We start from the raw sequence: 22,554 nt of genomic DNA, 5'->3' as shown, positions 1-22,554 counted from the left end.
ATTCATTTATTCTTCACAGACCTCTTACAAAATGTAGACCATGTTTAAGCTCACTCAGGAGCACAGCAGGGGGCAGTGATACTCTCCTCTGATGTTGGCAGATATTTACAGTACAAAGCTTTGGCCACACAGTATCTTTTATTTTTACAAAATAAGCCAGTTCAATATATGTATCATATAAGGGCTACAGTATGACACATCTTACACTTCCTAATAGAAATGAGAAAGAATATAGAGTGGAAAATATAAATAACTTTAACAGAACACAGCACCACACAATGGACACATTTAAAATGACAACATGAGGTGTATGCACTGTGTAGTCTTTGTCATATAAAAAGGCATCGGCAGGAGCAGTATATTGCATCAGATAAGCTGCACTGAATTTAATTAAGTTTGTTTGGCTAACATATGACCAAACAGAGAAATTCAACAATGGATGAGCATCAAAGGCTGTGATTGAAGAAGGTGATGAGTGTCAACTGAAGGGCACTGCACAACATACAATAAGGTTTCAAACTTCAATATTTCAATGAGACAACCAGGATGATGTTAAAATCTTTTGCATTAATGGGAAGGTTAAATGTTAAGTGGCAGTAATAAGTTGTTATAATGGATGGATGTGTTCTTTGAAAGTTTGTGGAGCCAGTTTTAATTTGAAGGATGCCTTCACTTGGTGTATATTCTCTGCTAGCATCAACTGGTTTTGTCTTTGCTTTAACTGATTTACACCTCCTGCCCTGAACCCTGAACAGTTGGCTAAAAAGAAAAGTAAGAAACTATGATGGCAAACAAAGAATATGAGTTGTCAATTCAGTGTATTAATGTGGTAACCCCAGAATTATATTTGCTCTTGCTGAGGTTTATTAACCATTTATACAGTGTTGGGAAGGTTACTTGAAGTGTAATAGGTTACAGACTACAAGTTACCCTGTTAAAAATTATAATAAGTAATGTTACTATTTTAGTTACTTTCATCAAATTAATGTAACTTCTTACATTTGATTGTTTTTTGATTACTTTCTTAACACATTTTTCTAAACTGGGCAATTAAGCTGAAAAATGTAGGAAAAGAAGACATTCCTGCTCGGCAAAAAGATGCAAAGCAACAGAAATAATGCGATAATCTACATATCCACCCAAAGGTCTGCAGCCAGTATCTTTACTCGGACTAGAAAACATGACCACATCACACCAATCCTGGCCTCCCTACTGGTTACCTGTTGTTTTTAGAATTGATTTTAAGATTTTATTGATTACTTAAAGCCCTGAGAGGCCTTGTCCCAAGTTCTATAACAGATCTTTTATTGCCCTATGTTCCTTCTCGCACGCTGAGATCCTCAGATGCATCGTTTCTTGTTGTTCTGAGGTCTAGATGAATTTACAAAGGTGGCAGAGCCTTTGCAGTCAGAGCTCCTCGACTTTGGAGCGACCTGCCTGAGGAGATCAGGGTTTTTTTGTGTAGTCAGTTTATATTGCTTTATCTTGTTTATTTGCTATGGTTTCGTAAAGCACTTTGTAACTGTGTTTAGGTGCTATATAAATAAAGATTATTACTATTTTATTAACTTTTTACAGAATATATATATATTCAGATATAACCCCTTTGTAATCACCAACATTTTTGTCAGGAACAGATTACATTTCTTATAGTTATGTAGCCCCATTACATGTTACTCCCCCAAATTATTGTCCATAAAGGCATTGAATTGATGTCTTATGGCGTCCTGGTACATGTACTGCTTCATGCATCCTGCCTTATTCGTTCTGTCTTCTTTTTACTAAATACTACAGGACTCTGTGTATGGTTTTGAGAGAAACTCAGAGCCTTTTGCTCACCAAATTACCATAAACACTGAATCTATTGGTTGCAATTTGGATGAAGTAGGACTTCTATCCAGGTCTCCCCTCCTTCACCTGTCACAGCCAGCTACTGTACCATGTGGCCCTCTAGAGCACTCGACCGTCTCCTTGACTACCAGCTTAATTCAAGGCGAGGCTGAAGTTTGTCACATTATCTCTTTGTGTCTTGGTGTAGCATGTTCTTCTGATGAAGGGCGGGTGGGAACAGCTGATGCATCTGCCAGATGAATTAAACGAAATGGGCGCAGTTCTGTCCAGGTAAGACTTCTGCTGTTTTTTAAAAATCAGAGCATTGGTGAGTCATCATAAGTTAGTTTTGTGTTAAGTCTCCTATGTTGTTGTTGCATTACTGCTTTGAAATTGCAGTTCTTCTGTGAGCATGTGTCTGTGTTCGTGTCAGAGTGAATAATAGTTGTAGAGTGGCCCCTAGAGAGCCTGTCAACACATACCAAACAGAGAGCAGCATCTGTGACAGAGAGGTCAACAGTACTGACAGTGGCCATTCCTCCACCATACCTACGCAGAGCAAAGGTAAAGGGAGTATTTTTACTTCTAGCACAACTAACACAACTACACACATGCAGATACATTATATTCTTTTTATTCATTCTGCCTGCAAGCAGTGTGTGAGCCAGAGGAGGCACTCGTTCCTACTCTTCCAGCGACAGCTTTGGTGGAGAGAGGCTATATCACCCCACAGCAAGTGTACAACCTGCTGAGTGCAGAGGAAGGCCAGCCTGCCCTGTATGATCCTTACTATATTCTCATCTTGGACTGCCGCAGCGCAGAGAGGTGGGTGCTGCATGAACTGCAATCCATTAACAGCACAGTCTGGTCTCAAAGGTTACCAGTTTCAAATCATCACATCTATCTCAACAAAGACTTGGTTTCTATTTAGCTGTAAAGTGATCTCAAAAATAATGTGGCATCTGGCCTACCTGAGGCACAGTTTTTGGGACAACTAGCTGATTTAAAGGACGGGGTTTGGTGACATTTTTCTTAATTAAAAGATGGAAACTAACAGTTAATTGATCCTACTAACAAGTATTGTCCAAGTATCCAAAGCCTGAAATGCTAAAACTTATTCCACTGTGCCATATGGTTGCTCGTTGTCCATCAAAGAGCCGCACTGTTGCACTGGCCAACATGGCCCAAAGGAAGTGGTCCAAACTTTGAAGCAAATTTGATATAGTGGCCAAACCATGTAGCTAATATATCTGGCTCCCTCACGTTATGCCCCAAAAGCTTGCTACTTCCAGCTAAACTTTTTTTTTAGATCAATTATTTATTGATCTTTTTCAAGTTACAGAGGCAGTTATTCTGTGTCCATCGTGACCCAGTACAAATTACAATGTCAACAATACCTGCCCCAACCCTAACCCCCCCAACCCATGCCTAAGACACGGTAGAATTTGCAGGCCTATGCAGATTACTACATACATATACATCTGGCTCCCTCACGTTATGCCCCAAAAGCTCGCTACTTCCAGCTAAACTGAAGGTCGTCAGCTTGGCCGTCGGAAGTCAGCCACCGTGCTGGTGAAATCTCTAATGCACTTGCTTTATGGGCTTAATGATGCAGAAGTTCAGGGTAATTTCGCTCCCTAACTTTTCTGTCTTCATGCACCACTGAGCAACATTCATGGCAATGTTGTATCCAGTTCTCTTTAGATTTCCATATTTTATACTTCCAAAGTTCCTTTAAACTTCCATGTGGTCGACATCTATACTCGATACATGCAATAATGTAAATAGCTGGTCTATTTATTAAGTCTTGCTTTTATTTTTCACTGCACACAATCATCTCTCAGGCGCAATATCAATATATGCTAAACTGTGCAATAACTGTACTATCCCATCAGTTAATAATGTGAAATCAATCTTTGTTTTGTACAGTTTACTCATCACACTGACCTGTGTTTTTCTTGTTATTGATACATACTTAAATATTGCTTTGTGTTTTTTCTACTGATGCTTCCTGCTTGCACTACGCCTCTGCTGCTGTCATGCAAATGTCCCCGCTGTGGGACAAATATAGGGTTATCTTATCTCATCTCTTCTCGTCTCATCTCAACTCATTTCATCTTGTCTCATTTCATCTCGTCTCATCTTAACTTCCTTCATTAAAAAGAAGAGGTTCATTTTGAGTCAATGCTACATCCACCGTCCTGCTCCTGGAGATACTCAGTAGAGCACCAAATGTGTCTGCTGCTGAAAATTATGCACGATTGACGTCTGTTAAACACTTGCTACAAACTACAGTACCCAGCTGTTTCAGAAAATTCGTTAGCCTTTTCTATCATTTTCATAAATTAAAGCCACCTGATCTTTCTATCAAACAAATGGGTTTGGGGCCAAAGACAAGCTATGATTTTAGTCTTTCCTTGGAATTTTTGGGAAGTAAGAAAACATTATAGAACAAAGCCTGCCTCCACCTTTAAAAGATCTATCTGCTACAGAATTACATTGTGCAAAGTAACTGCTGCAGTTATGATACATAATCTATGTGCATATTATCAATGTGTGTGTTAGGTACAAGGATAGCCACTTGGTGACAGCGCGGGCCGCTGTGACGGTGATCCACCCTGTGCTGGGCTGTCTCATCAGCTGTATAGAGCTGCAGAAGTATTCTATAATACTGCTGTATGCAGAAGAGGGATGCAGCCCAGGTCAGTACACCACATTCAGACCCTACCAACAGGGTGACATTTTAGGATTTTACTGAATAGTCATGACAAATTGAAATACATTTGGTGATTCCTTAAGTCCTCTATTATCAGGTCGAATTTTCAATTTGTCAGTTACTTTGTTTCATGACCTATGTCACCTTGGTCTCCACAATACTTTGCCCTAATTACCAAATGCTAACAGGCTAAGATACTGTCCTTAGCATGGTAAATATATCTGCTAAACATCAGCATGTTAGCATTTGCATTGTGCGTATGTTGACCTTAGCACCACTGTGCCTGAGTACAGCCTCACAGAGCCTCTGGTGTGGCTGTAGACTTAGTGTTGTTGACATCTATCTTGCTATGTGCGCTGATTTCTTCTCTCTGTCTGTGTTTTGTCGCTGTGATTGTTTCTGTGTCTCTGTGTCTATTTCAGTTGGCAGTGTGAAGGCCAGGACAGACTCCCCTGAGCTCCAGCGCTGTTTCTTCCAGCTCAGTGGTTTAGGAATGGACCCTGTCATCCTGCTGGGGGGATTCTCCGCCTTCCATGCCCTCTACCCTTTCCTCTGCACACAACGTATGGTCCTGCTGGAACCTGAGCGCCACACTCTCACCATCTACCCCTCAGAGATCCTGGAAGATGCCCTCTACCAGGGCTCTGCCTCCCAGGCCTCTGACTACCGCATCATCAAGAATCTACACATCACGCATGTGGTCAATGCCACTGCCAACTGCCCTGATGCCTTCCCCAACACATTGTGCTACCTGAGGCTGTGTCTGAGTGATGACGCCCAGCAGGACCTGGTGGAGGCACTGCCACTGGCATCCAGGTTCATCAACTCAGCCCTGATGGCTGAGCCGGCCGGCCGCGTTCTGGTCCACTGTAGCACAGGCAGGAGCCGCAGCTCAGCTCTAACGCTGGCCTTCCTCATGGAGCATCGACGCTGGTCGCTGCTTCATGCCCTGCGCTGGTTGAAGGAGAGGAGGGCGTGCACGGCACCCAACGTGAACTTCCTTCGTCAGCTGCTGACCTATGAGGAGCTGCTGTTTGGGAGCAGACTCACCTCCCTAAACGACATCCGCAGATGACTGTTTGGAAAAGAAAAGAAACATACACTGGATTATTATTTTTTTGTACAGTTCACATTGAGAAAACATTTAAATGAGCTTAGACTGAACAAACAGAGGTGGACTTTGGACTGCAAGAAGGACTCAGAGACTTGAAAGGAGTATTTCTCCCACAAGTTTAACATTAATTTTGCTTCACTGTCAAACCACAATCACACTGTGTTTATTACGCTGCTCCTCAGTAACGACAGTAATCATGCAGATAATTAATTTAATGACTTATTCTGACTCAGTATGACATAATCCCTGTCATGACATGTTGCTTGATGATAGTTGCTAGAACGTACACATTAATAAATAGTATTTTACATTAGAAAGTTTTCTTTTCTTCAGTTGTATTCCATGAGGTGACGATTCTGCAGCATTGTGTGGAAAAGTATTTAAAAAACTGAACGGAGGCTTGCATATAGCCAGTGTTTATAACAGACATATACAATGCTGTAGTGTTTACGCAGGGCATGCCATTGAGATACAGTTAGCTGAGATTTGTTGCACGTATTGCCATCACTCTTTCTGCCATCTCTCTCTTACACACACACACACACACACACACACACACACACACACACACACACACTTAGCTCCACCCTGTTGAACTCAGTTGCATGCAGCTGGAATTCCCTCCCTCCAGTCACAGTTTTTGGTTGGGACGAAGGAATTTTCTGGAGAGTGGGAGAAGGAGGAAGAGGAGGCTGCAGGTGAAAATGGTGAAAATGAGTGTGTTGGACCAAGTTAGAGGTTGCGCAACTACACAGGACACCAGTTTGAATTGAGATGTTGAATCCAGGGTGCACATGCCTGTATGTCAATGAAAATATACTACAGCAGAGCATGAGCCAAAACAGAGGGAAACACATATGAGTTTTGGAGCACAGTTTCAACACGTGGCAATGGGGTGACGTTAGCTGGTACACACACACACACACACACACACACGCACACACACTTTTTTATTCACCTCAAAACCCCAAATACTCATCCACGGCTGTCTCTCCACGGGTCAAGACAACTTAGACACCTCCCATTGCAGTTTCCAAACGCCAGCCCCCAAAGTCTCCAGCAGCAGCAGACTTTATGCATGTGAGCTTCTGCACGTACCATCCAGACTTTTAAGAATCCAGCCCTTACCACCAGATGGCCAACAGTGCGCTGAAACATCCCTGATAGGACGAGCCACCAGACTGCGTGTTCATCTCCTCACCGTTAGCTGCACCGGGTCCGGGCTGAGCTGAGACTCTAAGAGGACCGAACAAGCGGGGGGACACATTTCTGCTGCAGGATGTACTCGTTTAGGTAAATATTAACTCCTGAAGCTGATAAGATGGCTAAAACTAAACTTTTGCAGCCTTTTCAGGTCGTTAACATGTCAACTTACAGTTGTGAACTCACCGTGTTTTCTGATTTCAGTTGGGACCAACAGACAACGTTCCATACGCTAACGGTTATTCCTCTAAAGTTAGGTTAGCTTGCTAAGCTAGCTAAAACTAGCTAACCTGACTGAAACTTTGATTTTTATGATGTATCTAAGCAGCAGAAAATAATATAACAAGAGTGAACTGATTAAAAGGGAGTAATATTAGCAAAAGCCACATTAAAAGTCGAAATAAGCGAGAAAAGAAAACCGAGCCTGAGTTTTACCTTATGAAACTATTAGCGTCAATGTTATGGCATTCCAGTGCAATGCAGCGTGGGATGCTGCCGCTGCCTCCACTCAGCTGTACAATACATTCCCACAATAACAGCACAGTATGCACAATTTTTATTAGTTAAGACATTATGTGCACTAACAGGCACACAGTGAACCATCTCACACACTTATGTGAGTCTACACTGTCAGGCTGTTTGGGGATAAAAGCTAACATCAAATGGAAACTTTTATTTTTACGTTACATTCCTGTTGGTTAGCCAATTAGCTAAATTAGTCTGGGAGTAATCAAACAACACCTGTGGACTTTTAGGAATTAAAAGCCCCCCTGCTGTGCTGTCAGTGACTTTGCAGGGGTTACTTTGGGGTTATTGGTGGTGAAATCATTCAGACTCCATTGCGTAGTGTTCAGTCCTCATGAGTTTCCCCAGTGGGGAGGGGCGAAGACGTGGCAGTCCTCTTCCATCCACATCCTGTGTTATCTGACTCCTCACACATACTCCCTGTAAAACTTGGAGAAGACAGTTGGGATGAAGGCAATTCCTCTGCAAGGAAGCCACTTAAATGTAACACAGATTGAGAAGAATAGGCTAATATTTGTTCAAAACATTATAATAACAACTGTAATAATAATAGCTTTATTTGTGTAGTACTGTTTGTACAGTAGGTGCAACTCAAATTGCTTTACATACTAAAATGACAAACTACAGATACAAAACAGTAAGATAAAGTAAATAAGATACACGTACACAACCACACACTCACACAGACACATGCACACACATATAAAAAAAATCAGGTACTAATACTAATTAATTACCAATAAATTAATACTAATTAATTTAATAAAAGCTTCATAAATGCAAGTCTAAAAAGAGAGGTTTTCAGATTTTGTTTGTCAGCTGAATCAGAGTCTGACCTCCTCTGTAAGGATGTTCCAGAGACGAGGGCCGGTGACACATGATGCAACATCACTGTACTTTTTAGTTATACTCTGGGGGCATTTAGTAGAGCAGAGGTAGAGGAGCTGAAGGATCTGGAAGGTATGTATTTGACCAGCATATCAGATGTCAAATAATCAGGAGCTAGTCCATTAAGAGATTAAAAAACTGTAAGCAAAGTGATTTCTAAAATGAATAGGGAGGTATTCAATGTTTTTGGATTTTGGATCATTTGAAGTTTCTTTAAGCCTTTGAAACCTGAGCAAATTGGCTTGATTTATTTTAAAAACATGGGAAAAGGCAATGAACAACAAAAGAAGAAGTGACTCAAAAAATTAGTAAGTAAAAAGAGAAAATTGTAAACAAGAAAATTTGTCAAAAAAAGAGACAAGGAAATGATCTGGAGAGAGTGCTTAAACCCTATAATATTTTGGTAACATAATTTTAAAATGTAATAATTATAATAATTATTAATACAATTTTTCCCTAGCTTTTCCCCCCTATTTTTTTAAATATTTTTTTTGCAATTTGTGGGACATTTCTCACCAAGTTGCTCAATGCCTTTTTTCCCATGTTTTTGAAATAAATTGTGCCAATTTGCTCAGGGTTCAAAGAGAGCAGCACAAGAAAAGTGACGTGCTCCAACTTTCAAAGGGTTAAAGATTTCTTTGAGAGTCTGGAGAAGAAGGCATTACAGTAGTCAAGTCTGCTTGAGATAAAAGCATGAACAAGAGTGCATACTGGCAAAATTACTGAGATGGGAAACTGCATTTTTGGTGATGTTTCTCACTTTGGGTCACAGATCACAATCAAAAATAACACCAGTGATTTTTATTTCATGCTTTAGTGACTGCAGTGAGGCTGTAATTATTAAAAGGGTCTTAATGTGTAAATAGCACTGCAGGGAACTACACTGCTTGTATATAAAACAGCATACAGTACAGTGATGGAAAATATTGCAAAGTCATGATGACAAAGCATACATAAATGGTTTCATAAATAATTTTTGATGGTCACTAACTCTTTCCTGAGGACACTGTGGATAAATGTTTATGTCATGACAACAGTTGGGTAATTTTTCATACCTTCTTTGGGTAAGAAAAAGAATATAGGAAGGTATGCACCAACAGCAGCCTGAAGTTTCACTACTACAATGCAGTATTTTGTTGTATTGAAGGGGTTAAGCTTTTCCTCCTCGTCCTTCTATCGCTGAATCTACTTTGAAAGTAACTGGTTCAGTCCTGGTGTCAGGGGTTTGCCGAAAGTAATTTTAGGCAAAACAGGAAATAGTTGAAGCGTCAGGAAAACAGTAAAAACTCCTGGAATGCAGTGGACATCACAACTCATTATTTACCAGTGTTGTTTGAGGACAGAGACAGACCCATCCCTGCAAGTGAGAGCATTGTGATAACTCTTCTCACAATTGAGAAGTCTAAAGGAGTCTCCTAATGAACATGTCTGAACAGAATGCAGCCCAATTTGCACATAGTTTGAGAGGTCAGCAAACAATGCAAATTTCTGCAAAACAGTTTGGCATCTCACGTGACTGGCAGGTTAAATGCTACATGGCCATCAGGCATTCTTGGAGTCTTCACAGTCACGTACAAGCATGCATGCACATGAACACTCTCACTGCCACTCACAGTCATTTGTGGCATGGCACATAGATCCAAATTATAACTGTTATACTTGACGCTTTAATCTTGACATTGCTCTTCTACAATATTATAACAAGAGAGACACAGTAGCTGTTAACCCTGTCATTACAGTAATTATATTCTATTGAGTTTTTATCCTGGAAATCCAAGTGGCAGAGGCACAATCATGGTATCTTAGTCTAAGTGGCACCACAGATTCTGGATATGCTGTAGTAGCAGTTAGGGATAATGGTAATTTGCATCTTGCCTCAGAGTTTCACTTAAACGTACTTTAATTTAATGTAATTTAATTCTGCTTTAATACGCAGGGCTCTGACAGACTTTTTTCCTTCCTGCCTTCCTGCCTTCCTGCCTGCTGCTGACCTGAATTGAAAAGTCATATGAAGTCATTCGTTTATTTTCACTCAAGGCTTGACTTTGTGGCGAGACTGAAACCTGCCTGAGCCTGTTGTCTGCTTTCACTGAAAGACTTTAGAAATCTGATGCATATTTTATCCATGGCCTTTACTTTGGCACCCATCTTATGTGTGTAAATATATTTTTATGTGCATATATTGCAAGCAAGAAAGGTGTGTGTGTTTTTAAATTGGTTCTTGTGTGTGCAAGTGTGCATGTAATGGGTATTTACAGTGGTACTGCTGTTATTCTACTTGACACCTTCTGTGTTTATCCATTATGTAAAAAAACAACAAACTGGGGACATTCATGTCAGAGGCCAGAGTCAGAGATTGAAGTATTTTTGAGCATTAGCAGCTCAATGTTAGATATATAAACAACATAGTTAGAACCAAGTTAGATCTTCAGCTTGGGTCTATTAAACATAAAAAACTGTTGTAATTGGCCTACATGTCTTGTTTTATTCCAACTAACAGTCACATATAGTCAGGTATTTCATTTACTATACTGTAAAACCAAGAAAAGCAGCAACATTTCTCATTTGCGAACTTGAAACCATCAAATGTTTGGCATTTTTGGATGGTCTGAATGTTTGCTTGATCGTTTCCAGCCAATTTAGCTTCATGTCATTACTATACTTACTTTTAAAAACCTCTTAATCTTCATATATTGTCCTTGATACAAGTATTCAAATGAAAGGCACCAGAGTAGTGTGAGAATTTGTCTGTTATCATCCCCATCATGAGTGTCATTTATCTTCGTTATGTCTGACCCAAGGAGAGTCTCAACACAATACAAAATAGATAATCCATTAAAACACCCAAAGGTCATACTTTACTAATCTCTGCTTTATTGGTAACAAACCAGGTTTTCCTTCTCACTTAACATCCCTTACAAGAGGGAATTAATACTGAAGTCTGTAAGTGCCACTTCTGACTTGTGTTGGATAATTTTGGATTCTGTTGGAATCATTTCTTTCCACCGCCTTCCTCCAAGTCCACTTCCTGTGTTGGAAGCACGTTATCACACAGTGTGCTGCACAGACTTTGGTTAAGCTTTCGGGATATTTCTAATCCCATTTGTTCGTCAGGTTGTTAACAGGATATCTCAAACATGTGCCAGCACGCATAAATTAAGTTTTAGGGGAAGTTAGGCCAAAGAACAAGGATATACTTGTGTGGATCCAGGAAATTTTAAAAGCAAAATTCTCACACTTGTATCCAGATGCAGATTTAGAATTAATATGAATCAGTGTGCTTTATTAGTATAATGATAATAGTCTTAGCAGCAGCATTGACACTTGCCTGCACATTTTTTTCCTGCCTGTCTGTCTGTGCTCTCTTCTAATTTCTGCCTGTTTGGGTAGATCACAGTGCCACTCCTCACAGTAGCTATGTAGTAGCTATGGCTGTGCCAACTCCAAAGCCAAACCGGACACAGTGTCACCAACCACAGACTTATATTTGGCTTTGTGTGGTAGCTGGGAGGCTGCACTTCTAAAAGGATTAAAGACATTCTCCAAGTCTTTTAGTTCAAGGTTCAATACTTCACATTTCCTCACTTACCCCTTACCCACTTACTTACTCTGGTAATATTTAACCATGCAGATAGTTTTTCCAAGGTTTTGAGATCTGCTTATACTTCTGCTCACTCAATGGCAGCGTCTCTCCAGAAATAATGCCCCAGTTACTCCAGACAATCCACAGGTCTTGCTGCCATCATTTTTTATTGGGAACTATTTTTGGTTGAAGAAAAACAAAAATGTCCACAGGAGGTCTGTGGATTGTCCGGTCTTAAATAGTGCTAACAACTAGGTTTTGAATTCAGTAGGAGCGGCACTGGAAGGAGCAGACGAACATTATGATAAATCAGGGAGGTTTAGGACGACGGGGGAAGAACTATTGTGGTTTTAAGGTCAGGAATTGTTGGATGAAGCTCACTGGAAATGAGCTAAAGTAATCAAGACAGTAAATGATTAGAACTTGAAACATCTGGCCAATTTTAGATATGTTATGGATGGATACCTGACATCCAGCAGAAACTGTGACGTTAGAGATACGTACTCAGCTGAGTGTACACTTTGATTTTCAAGTTAATGTATTGAACAATGATTTTCTCACTCTTTCTTCAGGATGGAGCTGCCCTGTTGTTGTTTATTGTTGCTGAGTTGTCTGCAGTCACTCTCGGCCAACTCTGAGTTCTTCACCTCCATAGGTAAAGCTATCAAGCAACATATGGTGCTTACTTTAGAAATATGGCTCCCTCTTCTGACTTGTGCTGTACCACCCATATGGAAGCAAAGGATTTCACACGTATGTGGGACCCTGTATTGATCTGGTGAGATTAGTGATGCCTTTTTGGTATTTTAGTATTGATGATGATGCATTTCTGATTTGTACTCCTCAGGCCAGATGACAGATCTGTTGTACACAGAAAAAGACCTCGTCACCTCTCTAAAGGACTACATCAGAGCAGAGGAGAACAAGCTTGAGCAGGTCAAACGGTGAGTTTGTGTCCAAGTGCACAAAAAATTGTACACTTAACGGACACACACCTCTTAACATATCTGATCAATAATATATTACTGCTCATGGATTCAACTGTAAGCAATGTATCTAACTCTGTATTACCATCCTTGTGATAGGTGGGCTGATAAGTTGGATTCGTTGTCCAACACAGCCGTACAGGACCCTGAAGGCTTCCTGGGACACCCTGTCAACGCCTTCAAACTGATGAAGAGGCTGAACACAGAGTGGGGAGACCTGGAGAGCCTTGTACTCAAGGACACTACTGATGGTACAAATAAAGCAGACCTGGTTCAAATAGTAACTTAAGTGTCAACAGTTTAGAAAAATCACAGCAAAGTGTGGTTAGCATATATTTAGCAGTGAGCTTAATATTTTCATAAAAAAACCAAACATGTCAAATAATATGCAAAATACGTTACTTGAATAACTAATTTAAGATCTATTGCTGGGTGACCGTTGAAACATCACCAGTATCACGTGACACACATTGCCGTATGGAACTAGTTGCCGGCAGGAATGTCTAATGTGCGAGCAAACACGAGCAGTTTACTTATCCACAAATGTCGAGGAAGTGCATGTTAAGTACTTTATGGTTTTCGAATGACAGATGTAATGCATAGAGGGGGAATAGTGATGTGATCCAGGGCTTGCTATACATTTCCTGGTATTGGTTGGTCATGAAACTGCCTAATTAGTGCAGCAGAGTGTCTTTAGAGTTGGGTGTTCTGTTTGACATTTGAAAGACACGTATCATTAATCCAGGGAAAGCTGTATATGTTTGCTTGTTTAGACTAATAGTCTGCTGCTCATTCATACTTAATGTATTTTAGTGAAATCAAGTACCTCAATTAGTTACTGTAACTTGAGTTATGAAGGTAAAAAAGAGCATTACTCACTCTTTTTTACCACGTCTGGCTTAATACAACTATAATTCTCTCAAGAAAGATCAAAGTGACTCCATGCAGTCTGGCTGACCATTAGGAGAGAGTATTTATTGTCCACTTGTCTATTTGTTATGTATCACATATATAATCATCCTACTATATCTTTCTCTGTCCTCTCCTGTCCACCTCTCTCAGGATTTATTTCCAACCTGACCATCCAGAGACAGTACTTCCCTACAGATGAGGACCAGACCGGGGCGGCTAAAGCTCTCCTCCGGTTACAAGACACTTACAGACTGGATGCCAACACCATCTCTACAGGAAACCTACCTGGTAAGGTCCTTAAATCTGTGCATACCACATCTACCTCGCACAAATCAGCATAAAAATTAACAGCAAAACAGACTAAGTGTCCTGAAAGTCACAGTAAACAGCTGGTGATGAGGGGATATATATATATACATATATATAGGGTTTTCCTTGGTTTTTGTGTAATTGACATCATACATGAGATGGTTATGTGTTCCTTTATGTTCTCTCTCTGTGTCCTCATCTTAATAGGAGTGAAACACAAGAGCAGTATGACAGTAGAGGACTGTTACGAGCTGGGGAAAATCGCCTACACTGATGTCGATTACTACCACACAGAGCTGTGGATGGCCCAGGCCCTGAAACAGCTCGATCAGGGAGAGGAGTCCACTATCGATAAGGTGACAGTGATCGACTACCTCAGCTACGCCATCTACCAGCAGGGGGAGATAGAGCGAGCCCTGGAGTACACCAAGAGGCTGCTTGAACTGGGTCAGTCCCTCCACACTGTGAAGTATTTCTCCACTTTTAAAAAGTATACCGGGAGGCATGTTGTGCAATGTGTAGTGACAGTGTCACTTTGGATTGTAAAATTTTGACTCAAGGTAGATAATGTCGCATAAACATAAGATAGATTAGACTGATGTACTTTTCTTATCAGTTTTGTCCCAGACTTGCACAGATTCTAGGTTTTATTTTGTTGTAGACAAGACTGTAAGAATGCGGAAGGAGCCTTAACTTACAGAGATATTACTAAGAAAGAAAAGCACATTAAGATTGGTCCTCAAAATTTTCTGAATTAAGTCAGTGAGTAAGTTGCATAAATTAAGCAGAGAACCACTCCAAACCACACAGTCGTTACCAGTCCAAGCTAAAACATCCAAGCCACTACAAGTCTGTGACAATATGTTGGTTTTACCACCTACAGTCAGATACTGGTCGGATTAAATTCTCACAAAAATTTGTTATGGTTGTTAGTAGATTTGGCAATAGTCAAAACAGTCTTCTGTGCAGAACCTTCAGAGATGTGAATATAAATTATTATCAATGTTTGTAGAAATCTTCATGCCATGTGTCTACTTATATTTATTGATTTGTTAGTAGTGATTTAATGATAATCAGAGAGGACTTTGTGTATACGTTTTATTCACTTGACGAGGAATACTTGTAGAACTCTGTGACCTGCCAATTAGACCACAACAATAGCCCTTTCTTCACAAAGAGCCTGCAGTACTGCCACAAACGAAGACCCTAAATTACACCCTTTGCTTTCGTACACAGAACCAAACAATGCTGCCATAATGGGCGGTTTAAAAGAGGCCAATGCTGCAACAACAAGTTTTAGGATTTGGGATTAACCCAATTGATGGGACAGTTGACAAGTTGGTGATTGGTGCGATTTGACCTATAGGCGTTGACTTGGCATATTCAAACCCATATTTATTTTCTACAAAGTCCATGATTTGCATTTGTTCTCGATAAATACTCTTGATAATGGATGCTGCAATACATTTCACACCATTTAACTCGGAACAATGTTCTGATGAAGCCTTGGTGGTGACCTTGATATGCCACGTTTTCCTTGAAATGGGCCCCTAAATTAATTTGTCCTGTTTGCACGTATTGTTTCCGAGAAGTGTATAAGGTCAGACAGAATAAATAGCATACAATTATGTCGTGTTGGAAGCAGAGTTATTTTGATTGCAGGGCGTGTGATATTCTTAGGTGACATTGCTGCAGCCATCACTATTTGTAGTCACCACTATTATTTCTGTTGGCCTCTCATTTTCCCATGTTTAGACCCAGAGCACCAGCGTGCAAAGGGCAACCTGAAGTACTTTGAGTTCCAGTTGGAGAAGCAGAAAAAGGCTGAGAAGGACGAACCTAAAAAAGAGAAGGAGCGAGTGAAAAGAGAGCCGAGTAAAAAGAAGGAGAAGTCCAATAAGAAGATGACCGTACCGCATCTCCCAGAGAGGAAGAAGTATGAGATGCTTTGTCGTGGGGAGGGCATCAGAATGGTGAGGAAGACTATAAGTTACACAAGTACACAATTTCCAACTTAATAAATACACATCAGCTTCAACTCCTTTGTTCCCTGCTTTTCTTTTCTCTCAATCAGACCCCCCGCAGGCAGAGCCGGCTGTTCTGCCGTTACTATGACAACAATCGCAACCCCATGTATGTGCTGAGACCTGTCAAACAGCAAGATGAGTGGGACCGCCCCTACATCGTCCGCTACTTGGACATCATCAGTGACAGTGAAATGGAGAGGATCAAGCAACTGGCAAAGCCACGAGTAAGAGATTCTCAGTATTTTCAGTGTCACAGACATGTAATAGTGTCGAGTCCATATGATGCATGTATGAAGCTATATTAGTCACTTTACAGGTATCTGTGATCTAGTAAGAACTAGTCTGACTCACTGGATGTAAACTGGCTATAAGCCTGCCACTGGGCCACTGATTTCAACCAGCATTCTCCCTTTTACCCTGCTATCTGCATGTTACCGTTTGGAAATCCCCTTCCTTCACCACGGGAAACAAACACCATCCTCCAAGCTAAAAACGTACTTGCTGAAAATGGCACGTTCAAGAAGAGATTTGGATCATGAAACAAGGCATGCTTGTTTTTTCTTGCAGTGAATTGTTGTAAAGATCCCCAACGAATAAAACAACTCTCTTGCAAGACTCTTGCAAGATGTTGATCTGTTTCCCTTCATGGCCAGTTGAAGTTGATTTGCCACATCTTTTAGCTCTGGCTCTGGCAGTGGCACGCGCCAGTGACATTGACTTTACTAATGTACCAATCCGTTCCAGATGAGCAATTGAGCTTTTGTGATGTCATCGTAATAATGTTCTGCTAGAGCCACATACAGCCAGCAAATCATCTGGGGTTTTAAGGGATCCAGTGAGGTCCTCCAGAGCTTAAGTTTAGTCATGCTTCACCTCTAGGGCACCGATTATCAAATTATATTTGTCTTTTTTATCAGTTAAAGTCGAATCACACAGTAACATCGCCTACCCATGTGCAAATGTTCCACCAAAACAAATCCACCTCCGACACTATTTTGCGAGAGCACCGCCGCTGCATCCTGGACTTAGTGCCGCGCAAAACGACTGTGATTGGTTCAATGAAGCAAGAACACGCCAGAGCATTTTTTCCCCTATAGCAGAAAGATAATCGGTGATTACAGACCTGACACAGCGCTGTGGAGATAGGTCTGGTTAGTAGGAACATTCATCAGGCTTTTCCAGTTTCTGTTATGTGCTTTAGTTTGTTGAGGGGTGGGACGTCAAAGCTGTGAGGCTGGTTGATGTGATTCTGCTAGTTAGTTAGCACACAGACACACACATCTTTGTGCCTGTGTGTCTGTGTGTGGGTAAATCATGTCCCTGGCTTCACAGCTTCGCAGGGCCACCATCTCCAACCCCATCACAGGAGTGCTGGAGACAGCGTCGTACCGGATCAGCAAAAGGTAAGGCATAGCCAGGAGCCGCAAAGAGCAGAGGATGTAGGAGAGAGCTGAGAGGGAGAAAGAGAGATTTTCTCCTCCTTTTTTCCCCTCAATAACTCATCCCATTTCTCCTCTGCACTCCCATCCGTAACACTCCATTTCTCCACCCTTCCAAAGCTTAAAGGCTCTTGAGCTAAAGCAGAGGATCCAACTGAGAATGATCAAAGCTTTAAAAGCATATGAAACATTTGTAGACTACTATTACTCTACAAAGCATGTTCTTAAGAAATATATTATCTCACGGTGCATTCACCACTGACAGAAATTAAAGAAAAAATAAAAAAGATTGCATTCTTAGAGCTAATTGATATTAATTTATTTGGAAACGAAGATCACTTGTTTTTTGAGAATCTGTTGTGGATACGTTTCTGCACAGGAGTCTGCTACAGAAAGGGGAAAAATGTGTTGCTTTTTCTGCTAGTACACATTAACATAGTTGCTTTGTGTGAGTCAGGAGGTGTATTGGAGGCAGCCATTGATTCCTCACTGGTAAATCTTATTTTGACATGGAAATTTGGTTCTTAGCATTGCCTCGTGGAACACTCTCTTGGCTCCTTTTAAGAATAACATTGACAGCTAGTGACCAGATCTGCCTTTCTTTTCTCTCCCTCTTCCCTCCTCTTACTTTCCACTTGTCCTCTTGTGCGCACTACACTCCATCATCCTGTTTTTCCTTTATTCATCTGCTTTTCCTCGACCTCCGTGTCCTTGTGCTGCGGGAACTACTGTAGTTAAGGCGAGCCACGGTGCATGACCCCCTAACTGGGAAACTTACCACGGCCCAGTACAGAGTCTCCAAGAGGTAAGGGGCCAAAGGTTACCAGGAGGGCTGCATTGCGTCCTCCTCCATCCTTCTCTTTATCTTTATCTCTGTGCTCTGGCTGAAAGACATATTGAGCCCTGCATCCAGTTAACACCAAGGAAAAAACGAAAATGTTAAGCTGCATCTGGAAAACCAACACTAGAGGATTTGGTTTAGGTAACAGATATCTGCCAGGACATCAAATTGAGCTTAAACCAAACTAAAGAATCCTCTGTTGTTGTTTTTGGTGGAGATGAAATTTTCGTTGTTCTTTCAGTTTGCCCAGTAATTTAGGAATTTTCATGGAACTGTGCAGTTGTGACAGATGTTTTCTTTTCCCCCGACCATCCTTCCCAGGCTATTTGAGATCCTGAACGCTGAATCCCTATGCCCCATTGCACTTTACGGGAATGAATTTGTAATACAGTATGAGCTCACTACAGCTGCTGTGCTTCAGTCCTTAACTAACATATCGACAAGAGACTTCCAGGGCCTGAGTCTGGATGCGCATGCTTAAAAAACATAAAAAGATGTATGCTGCTAACATGTTGAAAGAGAGATTGTTCTCCTGTGAATGTTGAAGTTAAGAAAGTGTCACCCTGTAGTTAGAATCATCACTCTACTTCAATACATTTCCCGTTGTACGTTAGACTTTAAACATCCCACCCTTAAAAATAGCAGGCTTAGCAGACCACCAAAAACCCCTGAGTTTCTTTGGTTTTACTGTTCTTGGTAATTAATGTTTGGGTGCGTGTGCATGTGGGCACAAGGGTGTGGTGTGTCTTTGATGTTTTTCTATGTGTACGTGTACGCCAGCATGCATTTCCAGAGTCAGTGAACATTAAGTGATAGAGGGAACAGATGGATAAACTCGAAGAGTTTGACCGCTCACTGAACTGGCTGCAAGACACATCAGGAAAAAATTTGTTGGCTCGTAGCATCCCTTCAAAAAAAAACCCCTCAAAAAAACGTATTATTATTACAAACTCTTAATAAAAAAAAGCTGACTCATATCACTGTCTTTCTCAAAGTGAATCTGCAGGACATTTCAGAAGCACGTCTTTGAGACTAGCAGGAGTAATCTCAGATTTTTTTTTTTTTTTTTTTTTAAATCCCCCAAATTTGAGTGTGTGTTGAGAGCAGATACTGGAATTTGTCTTTGTCTGTCACGTCAAATATCTTTATATAAGTTGTCTTTAATTCTATCATAAAATTATGTGTGGCTTGACAGCCTTTTAATGTGGCTTTGTAATGTGTAAAACAGAAAAAAATGGCAGTTTAAATTTAACAGTGTGGTCTGCGGAGCTGCAGTTGTGTCATGTTTTAATATTTCACAAGAAAGAGTGCAGGCTCGGTCAAGAGCTTGTTTTATCAGAGGCCTTCTCTTAGACTGGGGTGTGTGAGTGAGTATGAAAGGCAGGTTGTGTGAGGGAAGTCAAATCCACGAAAATATTTTGCCGTAGTCCTTAACCAAACTCCTGTGCAAAAAAACTCCTGTGTTTTTGGCACACACAGTTTGAATTCAGAGCAACCCTGTACCCTGAGCTGATTGGAGATTCTGAATCTTGGGCCGTATAATATTTTCCTCATACCTCCACTTCCCTTTCCTGTCATCTGATTGAAATGCCAGACTTCAGTTTCTTCTTGAGCCTTTTCAGCACGACATGTCTTTCAGTTGCCTGTTTCAAAGTCTTTACTACCACCTAGTGGACAAATATATGCCTCACTGACATACTGTTTAAGTGTCCCTCGGCCTTCTCAATTGTTTTGCTTTCCCTCCTGCGTTCCAGTGCTTGGCTCACAGGCTATGAAGATCCAATGATTGACAAGATCAACCAGAGAATCGAAGATCTCACAGGACTGGAAATGGACACAGCAGAAGAGCTGCAGGTAAAGAGTTCAGTCGTTGAAGGCTGTCAACATTCAACACAGCTTTTTCTTCTTTGATTCTGCTCCTTTTTTTTTTTTACAAGGCAAAACCTCACTGAAACAGCATAGTTCTTGTATACATGTACTGTTTGTTTATTTAAATAGGTTGCAAACTATGGTGTTGGAGGTCAGTACGAGCCTCACTTTGACTTTGGAAGGGTAAGATCCTTTGTTATTCATATCTATATATGAACAGTGGTGTTAATATGGCAGGGGATGAAACCTGACATTGATTTCTCTCTCCACAGAAAGATGAGCCAGATGCCTTTAAAGAGCTGGGCACTGGCAACCGCATAGCAACATGGCTCTTCTACGTGAGTAAACTCTTCCTAAATACACCCTTAAGACCAATGATGTAAATGTAAGATTAAACCCAACACTGTGGTCAAACTATCTTAAACGTTACGTTTCAACAGTGTCAGAAATGCTACTTAGGGCCATATGCAGAATGTTATTTTAAACTCCAGTCAACATTTTAATGTCAAGACACTGAATTTCTTATGATGAATTATGTGTATTAAATGAAATAATGATGTAATGTTTCAGCCATAAAAACATGATGTCACAAGTCATTTCTCTCACAAAAAACAATAACCCTCATGAGGTGTTTGAACAAGCAGAAGCAGACAACATCCTGTCATAAAGTGGGAAATAAAAAGTTTGATTGACTTTTACTACACTACTGTGGTACTTAACTAAATGCCTGTCCTAGTACAGATAAGTAAATCACAAAAATATTTACATGTATGTCCATTTTAACAGTATGTGGGACATAAACAGCATAGATGAGAAAAGATGCAGCCACAATTAATTTGTAAGCCAGCATAACTGGTAAAAAAAAAAAAATCAGATAGTTATCTGAGGGCCGTTTTTAACAAAATGAGGTCTAACCAGGTGGGGCAGTGAACTGTCTCACCCCACATGGTGCACAGTGAAGTTTAGTCCCAGTGGTTAAAAAGCTACATATAAACTGAGCAGTGTCGCACTTACCAAAGAAATGTGTGATGAAGCTCACCATAAATTTTTATCTTTGGTTTTGCTCATGGTGACAGCCCGGTATTATAAATTAAGGACAGTGTCATCTCTGATTACAGGCTTTGCCAGTGTGTAAAGTCTTTGCTGTCACAAAAGTAACATCTGAGTTAAAGTAGGATTTGCTACGGTGATGGAATAAGGAGGGTTTTACATTTGCTGGAAGGAGGAAAGACAAAGATACCACAACTAATATTTTCTTAAAACTGAGCCACAAAATACAATTTCAATATCGATGAGAATCAGTTCAGTAATTAAATGGATTATAACCATGCAGGAAGCAATAAATGTAAGCTTCCAAAAATATATTAAGTAACACTACTGCATTATTTGATTTGACCGATAAAGACTGAACTCTCTTTCTTCTCTGTCTCTGTTGTAGATGACTGATGTACCAGCAGGTGGAGCCACAGTATTCCCAGATGTTGGTGCAGCAGTTTGGCCCCAGAAGGTATGCGCTTATGTTCCACCACTTCTTACAGTACATTATTACTGACTCAGTATCTGTGTCTGAATTGGTAATATTATATAGCTTAATGAAATACTGTGACAAATTCACAGGAAATTTTGTTTGTTTTGAAGTAAAGTACACGCTAAAAATATTAATTTACAACAAAACAAAATTGTGCAAATGCTGTGAATATTGTGTTCCCCACCCGGTGAGAAACAGTACCAATTAGCTATCTCTCTCTGACACTCGCAATCTTATGTTTGGGTAACATACCTATGCAAAACAGGACCATGTACTTTAACCAAATGTTTATTTGTTCATTCCAATCATGGAAAGACTGTCCCCTTACACTTCTCTGTATGTTTAACCATCACCTTAACAATCACACAAATGTATATCTAAATCTTACATCCTGATGATAATTTTGCCTTTCAGTAATCTGTGGGAGTTATTTTCAGCCCCCTTTCCACTAAACACTTTCGATATGGTACCTTTGGAACCAAAAGTAACCCTTCAGACATGGTACCTAGTAGGGCTGTACCCAAATATTCGGATATTTGAATATTCGTTTCTATGGGTAGGTATTCGTTATGAAAATTGGGTATTCGATATTCGGGTTTTTTTAAAATTTACTTCTTTTTTTCTTCTTCTTCTTCTTCTTTTTTTTTTTTTTACACATTTTTTGGTGCTAAATGTAGTCTTTTTGTTGTTGGTAAATGTAGGTTATCAATAAAAATCAAAACTTTTAAATTGCATTGTTAAAAATGTGAAAATATAGTATCGCCTACCAACGGAGCTTGTGCGC

At 40.4% G+C, this 22,554-nt stretch overlaps 2 protein-coding genes across 5 annotated transcripts in view; both read left to right on the top strand.

Annotated features, from left to right (window-relative positions):
• The first annotated feature begins 1,934 nt into the window (after positions 1–1,934).
• LOC126406885 (dual specificity protein phosphatase 2-like) lies at positions 1,935–6,052 on the top strand. Of its 2 annotated transcripts, none has more exons than XM_050071438.1 (5): positions 1,935–2,121; positions 2,264–2,394; positions 2,487–2,655; positions 4,396–4,532; positions 4,969–6,052. In XM_050071438.1, exons 1-5 carry the CDS (start codon positions 2,051–2,053, stop codon positions 5,619–5,621), a joined length of 1,161 nt encoding a protein of 386 aa, XP_049927395.1. In that variant the 5' UTR covers positions 1,935–2,050; the 3' UTR covers positions 5,622–6,052. The 2 variants fall into 2 exon arrangements, with proteins under 2 accessions (XP_049927395.1, XP_049927394.1); XM_050071437.1 differs by having other exon boundaries at positions 2,484–2,655.
• A 656-nt stretch (positions 6,053–6,708) lies between these two features.
• Positions 6,709–22,554, top strand: part of p4ha1b (prolyl 4-hydroxylase, alpha polypeptide I b) — a 19,326-nt gene continuing 3,480 nt past the window's right edge. Inside the window, exons 1-14 of one of the 3 annotated variants that reach the window (XM_050070988.1) lie at positions 6,709–6,953; positions 12,432–12,514; positions 12,707–12,803; positions 12,945–13,096; positions 13,908–14,045; positions 14,274–14,513; positions 15,822–16,039; positions 16,141–16,317; positions 17,426–17,496; positions 18,272–18,337; positions 20,128–20,227; positions 20,372–20,425; positions 20,515–20,580; positions 21,681–21,749. In XM_050070988.1, coding sequence (XP_049926945.1) covers positions 6,940–6,953; positions 12,432–12,514; positions 12,707–12,803; positions 12,945–13,096; positions 13,908–14,045; positions 14,274–14,513; positions 15,822–16,039; positions 16,141–16,317; positions 17,426–17,496; positions 18,272–18,337; positions 20,128–20,227; positions 20,372–20,425; positions 20,515–20,580; positions 21,681–21,749 — 1,545 coding nt within the window. In that variant the 5' untranslated portion in view covers positions 6,709–6,939. Of the gene's footprint in view, positions 6,954–12,431; positions 12,515–12,706; positions 12,804–12,944; positions 13,097–13,907; positions 14,046–14,273; positions 14,514–15,821; positions 16,040–16,140; positions 16,318–17,425; positions 17,497–18,266; positions 18,338–20,127; positions 20,228–20,371; positions 20,426–20,514; positions 20,581–21,680; positions 21,750–22,554 lie in introns of all 3 variants that reach the window. The other 2 variants (XM_050070987.1, XM_050070986.1) reach the window with 2 other exon arrangements.

The sequence above is a fragment of the Epinephelus moara genome, chromosome 19, assembly GCF_006386435.1.
Source record: "Epinephelus moara isolate mb chromosome 19, YSFRI_EMoa_1.0, whole genome shotgun sequence".
NCBI lineage: Eukaryota > Metazoa > Chordata > Actinopteri > Perciformes > Serranidae > Epinephelus > Epinephelus moara.
The sequence above is the reverse complement of the archived record's forward strand: the minus strand, read 5'-3'. Positions and strand labels throughout refer to the sequence as shown.